General features: G+C 62.7%; 1 protein-coding gene across 1 annotated transcript in view; it reads right to left on the reverse strand.

Annotated features, from left to right (window-relative positions):
• Positions 1–4,058: 4,058 nt before the first annotated feature.
• SHC2 (SHC adaptor protein 2) overlaps positions 4,059–7,962 on the reverse strand; it is a gene marked incomplete at its 5' end in the record, with an annotated part of 10,828 nt that continues 6,924 nt past the window's right edge. Inside the window, 2 exons of the mRNA XM_006904159.2 lie at positions 4,059–4,610; positions 6,161–6,294. Of these exons, the coding sequence (XP_006904221.1) occupies positions 6,166–6,294 (129 nt within the window). The remainder of the gene's footprint in view (positions 4,611–6,160; positions 6,295–7,962) is intronic.

Raw genomic sequence — 7,962 nt, forward strand, 5'->3', positions numbered from 1 at the left:
CGCTCCCCCCCAGCCCCAGGGCGGGCGCACCCGGGAGCCTGGCGGGGACCCGGAGGGCTGACGGGGGTGCGTGGGACGGAAAGGTGGCGGCGGCTTGCTGATGACCACCCTTAGCACCCGCGCCTGCGGATCCCGGGGCGGGGGCAGAAACCCCAAGCTGCCGCCTCGACTCATGGGGGATGGGGGGGGGCGCAGACCCCGCTTGCTGCCGGCCCTTTGGAGAGCCGCTTTCCCGACTTCCCACGATGAATGAGATGACAGCGATGACGACAACCGCATCCCAATTGACAACCGTTGAGCGCTTCCTGGGCGCCAGACCCTAACGTCCCTTCCCCGACGCTCATTCTCACAGCCGGAGGGCGGCAGGCCCTGCAGCTCCCTCCACCCCCATCGCAGCCGAGGAAGGTGGAGGTTCCCTTCCAGGAGCAAGGACCCAGCAGCTAAGCCCGCGGCGAGTGGACATGGCTCCGCGCCGCCACCCAGGAGCCAGCCAGTGGCTGCGGCCCAGCATCACAGACAGGTGTTTGTTTATTGAGTACCTGCCGGTCGCTGGCCAGTGACAGAATGCTGGGGACACGGTGGTAACGGAAGGGTGCAGCACCCGCTTCATGATCCATCTGAGGGCCTGGCACCCACAGAGAAGCACACGGGTGAGTGAGAATTGTGACAGGAAAGTGTCCCTCGAGGGCAGAGCACCAGCGTGCCGTCACAGGCGGAGAAACGAGGGAACCCGGACCCAGCGGCTCCTCAGACTTCAGGGTCGCCCTGGGTCCCCATCCCTGCCTGCCTTGTGATCTGCCACCCGAACCCCCTGCGTCCTCACTCCTTGTCCTCCCTCCCAGCCTCAGTTTCCCCTTCTGGAACCCAAAACCAACCAATCCCGAGCCCAGTCTCAGCTGCTGAGGAGCCAGCGAGATGAAGGCCCGGCCACTCTGACACCTGGGCGTGACCCTGGAGTGAGGTGGGGGTTGGGGTGCCATTGCCCAGATGGGGAGAGGGAGGTTTGGAGGCCTCCCCGACTCACTCACCCAGCACCCGGCGAGCCGCTCCGTGTGCTGGGGCAACGCTTGGTGTCGCCACACAGTCTGACCGGGGAGGCAGAGCCAAGGAGTGCGTCACCTCCCCCATGGCCTCTAGGAAGCCTCCTGCCCTGCCCGCCAGCCGGGCCCTGTGCCACGCCGTGTCACAGCCTGACAGAGCCGAACCCCACCCTCTGCTGTCACGAAGGATGCCCATCGCCACTGCTGGGCCCAGAGCTGCCAGCAGGAAGGGTGGTGCTCTGAGCCCTGCAGTGTCCCCAAGGCTTGGGTCTTTAACGAGGACCTGCCGGAGAGTGGACGGATCGGTGCCACCACAGGAAGCTCACCTCCTGGAATAGAGCTCCTTCCTGCAGCAAGGCCCTGGGGGCCTCGGCCACCTTCCTCCACCGCAGGGACAGGGGCGGTAGGGGCCGGAAAGGGGCAGTGCCCGCTGGCCTGGGTCCTGGTCTGCACTCGGCCCTGCCCAGCTGGTCGGGGGACAGGCAGTGAGTTTACTCTGTGCTCTTTCCTGCGCTGAGCAATTCTGATCTGGAGACGCCCAGTCGGGGTCTGCGTCCTGGTGTCGACTTGCTGTGACTTCTGGCAAGTGACCAAACCCTCTGTGCCTCCGTCTCCTCGGTGGTCCACAGGTATCACAGTGTCACAAAGCACTTCGCACGGGGCCCAGACACTGCGGTGTACGTGTTGGTCACATTTCACAGGTGCCGCTGCTGGTGAGGAAAGGAACTCGGCCTCCTCAAAGCAAACTCCAGAACCCTGACCCCAGCACAGCCCAGCTCAGCCAGAAGCCCCACCGTCTCCCCCCCCACCCCAGCACATTTGGGAGCTGGGGGACCCCAGGCTCAGAGGGGAAAGGCACCAGAGCACGGGTCCCCGGTACCTGCAGACCCAGCTGGAAGGGGCAGAGCAGGGAGACCGGCTCAGCTCTGATCCTTAATGGCACACTCTCTTGGTCAAAGAAGCCTTCTACCTCCGCTGCATAGCCCCGTGGCTGACAGGCGTGGCAGACCCCCAAGACACCCCTGGACCCTGAGCAGCAGCCTTCCTGGAACCAGAGATGGGGGGGCTGCAGGCTTCAGGCCCAAGCTGGGGACCGCGGGTGCTATCCACCAGCCCCTCCCGCCCTAACCATGCCACCTCATGCTGGGTGGCCTGGTCCTCACCCACCCCCAGGGCCCGGCTGCATGGGGAGTGGGGAGTGGTAGGTCTCGGGGAGGGGCAGCAGGGGCGCCTCCCAGAGGCCGGCCTGAGTCATAGGCTGCGCCCTGCAGCATCTGGCAGCCAGGATAGGAGGGAGCAGATGCGCAGGGAGGTGGCTCAGAGACAAAGGGCCCGAGTCGGCAGCTCCAGGCCTGAGGAGCCAGCTGTGCCCAAGCAGCTCTGGGCTCTGAGCCGGAGGGAAGGCCAGTCTGCGCGCCCAGGACGAACCCGGGAGGCAAGGCGTGGGGTGGCGGGGCGCCCTCCCCGGCTCGCGGATCAGGACGCTGAGGCACCACGGGGAATGGCCTCGCTCTGTGGGCGCCCAGTCCAGGGAAGAGAAGCAACTGGCCCCAGACTGCACCGCGGGACTTGAACTCCCGTCTCCACTGCCTCCTACCCCAGGGCTCCCGGGGGCGAGACCAGGGCAGGAGCCTTTGCCGCCTGAATAAGCAAAGGGTGAATGGGGCAGGAGACAGCGTGGGGTCTCCGCCGAGCCCGGCTCCCAGCTCCCGTAACTGCGGGTGCAACCCAGACCCGGGCGGCGTGGGACAGGGGAGGCGAGGGGCGTGAACCCTGGCTCTGTGGCCCCCCGATGCACTCTCTTGGCCACCCCCATTCCTATGCTGTCCCTAGCCACGTTCCCTGGCACTTGGCTTCGGCTTCGGCCCTGGTGTCCATTCCGCCGCCCCCGACTTCACCTTCGTTCACTGGCCATCCCCGCCCCACACATCACAGGGCCTTTGCAGAGGACGCCACCCTGCCCAGGCTCCGAGAAGCCTCCCGGGGCCCCCGGGGTCTCGGAGGTGCAGGACTCTGTCCTTGTCACAGTTGTCATTAGATTGACACTTTGTGGTGACTTGCCGATTCATGTCACTTGACTAGAAACTCTACGTCTTGGTCACCGCTTATCACCGCGCATCCCCCTCAGCCACCAGAGGTTGTGGGCTTGACTACAAACTCTACGTCTTGGTCACCGCGCATCCCCCTCAGCCACCAGAGGTTGTGGTGGATGAGAGGAGCTCGGTGCAGGTGAGTAAAGGTTAGTGGTGTGGGGCAGGGGGGGCTGAGTGAGGCTGGGGGCGCTGGCAGATGAAATCAACCATAGACACTGGGGGCTGGATGCACGGACTGCTGGCTCTGGAGTCGGAGACTTGGCACCAGAGTCCCCTGCTGGCTCTGCCTTTGGATGGCTTCACCCCTCGTCGTGGGAGGAGCAGAGTGACCTTGACTCCCCACACGCGTAGCAAGCCCCCCAGGCATGGGGAAGGGCCTGCAGACTGCAGAGACAGCACAGCCCCTCCCCCAAGACCCAGACCCTGGCAGGTTGCGGGGTTGGGGAGGGGGGGCGCCTTCGGGAGAGACGCCGCCATGTTCTTGAGAGGAGTGTGTCCTGGGGACAGAGTCCCAGGGTCCCTGCGAGGGAAGGTCTGGAGGGCAGAAGTTACAGAGCCAGAGGGGGAAGCTGGGTGCCAGGGAGGAGCGGGGGGGCTTCGAGGATGACGTGGCACCTCATGAGAGTGGGGAGGAGCTGGGGGCCTGGGAGGCAAGGGGTTTACGGGCCATCGGAGCGCCCGAGGCGAGCCAGCTATTCCCAAGGAGAAACTGGGGTACAATCACGTGCCCTGGGGGAGTTGGGGTTGAGTCACCTCAGTATAAACACAGAGGCAGCTGAGAGGGGCGGGGGCTCTGGGAGGAAACCCCCTCCCTGCAGGCCACTGGCTGCTCCTCCAGCCACCCCCCCCAAACCCCTTGGCTCTCACAGACTGACCCAGCCCCCGGCCCCCAGCCCCGACGCAGGAGGGCCCTCAGCGGGTCGTCAAGCCCAGGTTTATTACAAACAAGATTCCAACATCCAGGCCAGGTGGACACCCCAAGGCGGCCCCCACTTCACCATCAGCATGCGTCTTGGCCTGAGGACCCAAAGCACCTCAGTTCTCCCCCAAAGACAACTGTGCCCCTGAGCCGGCCAGGACGAGACTCCATCTCCAGGCCGGGGGCTGAGGGACCCCCCAGTTCCCAGGGGGTGGCTGAGGTCCAGCCCGGAAAAAGCCCCAGTGCCCCTCGCTCCCGGACCTCGGCCCGGGCTTGAGAATGCATGTTCTTGAAGGCGAGAACGGTCTGTCTTTGGTATGAACGCCCTCGCTCCAGGTGGAAGGGGGCGCGGGAGGGCGCCCGCTCTGGGAGGAAGGGGTCTTGGGCCCCGGCCCAGGGCCGGCTGGGGGAGGAGAGTCAAGGCCCACGCGGAGGAAGCAGAGGCAGCGATGGCGGGCCCAGCCTGATGGGGTCCAGAGGAGGGCTGAGGGCCCGGGAGGCCACCGCATCAGGGGCCGACCGGGGAGCAGACACAGGAGCTGGCATGGAAACCATCGCCTGGGGGAGGAAGCGAAGGACAGGTCAAGGGTCAGCGGAGACAGCGGCCAGAGGCCTGCGTTCAAGTCAGGTGCTCCGAACCTCAGTTACACGCAGCAAAGTGACCCAGCGAGGGGCCTCGGGCCAAGGGGCCCAGGTTCGAGGCCCCGATGTCCCTACTGTGTGCCCTAGGGTGGTGCCGTAGGCTCTCCGAGCCATGTCTTCTGCAGAGCGAGTGCTGGCAACCGTGCCTGTTTCAGACCCCGTGGGGAGGGCAGAGCACCGTCCCCGGACAGAGCACCGGCCGCACGAGCAGCGACCCCGGCTGCCATCGACATTCCTTCTCGGGTCACAAACAACTTTGGGGACAGAAAGAAAGCAGATCGTACCCTGGCACGGCACACACGCACAGCCCCGAGTGCTGCAGATCGCTCCCTGTGTTCTGTAGGACACCCCCAACCCCTGGAGCCCCTCCCCAGACTGGGAACCCCATTGCTGCCAGCAGCCAGGCCTGTCTGGGGACAGGGAGGAGGCCGGTGCTGAGTGGGGGAGGAGGCAGGAAGGAGCCCGTTGTCATGGGGACCGGAGCGCAGCCTAACCTGGCCCAGAAGCGTCTCTCCTCAGCCCTCGGGAAATTCCACAATCCCCCTCCCCGCTGGCTCGTTCCCAGAGCCCAGCCCCCCCCTTCCTGTTACCCTAGGTCCTGTCTCTCCACGAAGGCTGCTCCTGATACCCCACGCCCCGCACGCCAGCTCAACCATGTCCCTGCCACCCCGCCCCCCACGCTTCATCTCAGAACTCTGCTCTCCCGCCAGAGAGGTCCTGGACCTACATATCCCTCCCCTCCTCACCCCCCCATGTGGCTCCCCAGCACCACACTCAAAGGCCAAGGGCACACTTCTCACCTCACCCACCCCACCCGGCATATACGGGCCCTGCCGAGTGAGGCCATGCTGGCCCCTCCTCCAGGAGGGCCAAATTCAGCCTCCTCCTTGGGCATTTTTATCACCAATTAAACAAAGTTGCCACAGCAACTAAGCCATTCCACTCCTGGGAGATGCCCACCCAAGGGCGACGGAAACACGTCCACACAGAAAGCTGGACGTACGTTTTCACAGTGGCATTTCTCGTAACGGCCAACAAGTGGCCATAGGCCGGTCATGGACACACACTACGTGGCCCGTCTGCACAGGGAAGTGTCACTCGCCCGCGCAAAGGGGCTGACGCTCGCCATGGCATCAACGGACCTGAACACGCGATGCTCAGTGAGACACGCTGGACACACGGGCCACGTGGTGTGTGATTTCACTGATGTGGCACGTCCACAGAGTGGGTTTGTGGTATTTAGGGGCTGGGGAGGGGAGTGGGGCATGACCGCTGGTGAAAACGTTCCTTTTGGGCGATGGAATATTCTGGAAGTAGACAGGGGGATGTTGCATAACTGTGAAGATACTAAACCACTGAGGGGTGCACAGTAGGACGTGGTGTGTGCCTCCCGCCTTGGCTTTAACATGAGAGACGGCGTGGGCTGTGGCCGGGGGCAGATGCCGGGGCTGGCGGGGCCCACACACCTGGCTCAGGGCTCCCGCTTGACCACCCCGCGCAGGTGCAGCTCGCTCTCGGCAGCCACGATGGGCTGCCCGTTCTGCAGGTGGTAGTCGATCAGGTGGCTGATGCTCTCAAACAGCACGTCCTTCGTCCGCACCTGCAGGACCAGAGGCCTCAGCCGCAGCATCCCTGGGGCTGGTGGGGAGCAAACTCTCTGCTGAATGGCGGCCCGCTGTTTCCCGCACAGCCCAGTGGCTCTGCTGCACAGTGAAGTCTGAGCATCCCGGAGCCGGAGCTGAGACTTAGGGGATCGGCCTCAGAATTCCAGAACCATCAGGACTCTGGGGCCGCACTTCCTACAGTGGGTTGAATAGCATCCCCCACAAAGCTACACCCACATCCTAACGCCTGGCACCTGTGAATGGGACCTTATTTGGGAAAACGCATCTTTGCAGATGGGATTGAGTCGAGGGTCTGAGATGAGCTCACGCTGGATTACCCAGGTGTCCCCAAACCCAGTGACTTTGCACCCTTAAGAGAAGGGGACACAGAGTCAGGGAGAACAGGTCGGGGAGGTGAGAGGAGTGGGGACCGTGACAGGCGGGGGCCTGGAGCAGTCGTCCCGCGGCCTCGGACGGAGCCGGCCCTGCCCACACCACACCTCGATTTCAGACTGCTGGGCCAGGGAGCACAGCTCTGCTGCTCCAAGCCACCCGGTTTGTGGTCATTTGTAGGGCAGCCCTAGAAAGGGAATGCACCCCAGGAGTGTCAGAGACGCAGACCCAGGAGTCAGGAGCCATCGGTGTCTTCGACTGAGAAAACTTTAGCATCATCACTGCTGGACCTGGATGCCACACGGAGACTCTCTGCCACCCCCACTGCCAGACATTTCAGAGGCGACGCTGGGTCCCCTGGTACATGTGACCGTGGGCGGGGGGTGGGAGGGCAGGGTAAAATGCACATTCTGAGCCTGGCCACACAACCGCGCTCCAGCCGAGTGTGCCCCACACCGGAGAGACAGGAGCATACGTGGCCACCAAGAGCGGTCCTATGACTCAGCTGGACAGAGTGAAGCGCTTGGTAAATGTCCCCGGCACCTTCCCGTCTGAGACCGTAAAGCCTACGGCCCTTGGACACTGGAAAATGCTTCGCAAACCCTAGAACTCTACGTAAGCTGGAGGGTGCTTCATAAGCCCTGAAATACTTTGGGAACTGTGAAAGACCAAATCTCATCAACTCAGACACGACACCATTTCCTGGACCGCAAGTGGGGAGTAGCCTCCCAATTAAATAAAGCTGCTATCGAAAGAGGGACTTATGGTTAAAAAAAAAATAATCCCGACCTCAGAGATCTCGAAAGGAAAAAAGCGTGTATCAGAGCGTCCAGGCACTCAGTAACTTGTCGATCCTGAGCCTTGTAAACTAAAACACACTTTCCGGACCCTAGAACACGTTAGAACCCGAAAGTACTGCATTTATCACTCAAAGGCATCACTATCGATAAGATGCATTAGCGATAATAGAACGCGAAGAAAAGTGCACCTCGCTATGTTGAAATGGGGTACTCTGTACACCCCGAAAGGCCTTGAACTTGGAAAAGGTTTTGTAAACTGCCAAACGCTTGATAGCCTGGGAAGAAGTACTTTGTAAATCCTAAAATGCTTAAAGCGGAAATCGGTTTCGTCGATTCTAAAGCATCTAGTAACGGGAACAGAATCTGTACACGTGAAGGGCTTTGTCACCCGGAAAACACGCCATTAAACCTAAAGGGCTCTAAGACGGGCGCGCGGGCAGAGGGGGGCAGAGGGGGGCAGCCCCGGACCCC

Source organism: Pteropus alecto, unplaced genomic scaffold (assembly GCF_000325575.1).
Source record: "Pteropus alecto unplaced genomic scaffold, ASM32557v1 scaffold30, whole genome shotgun sequence".
Lineage (NCBI taxonomy): Eukaryota > Metazoa > Chordata > Mammalia > Chiroptera > Pteropodidae > Pteropus > Pteropus alecto.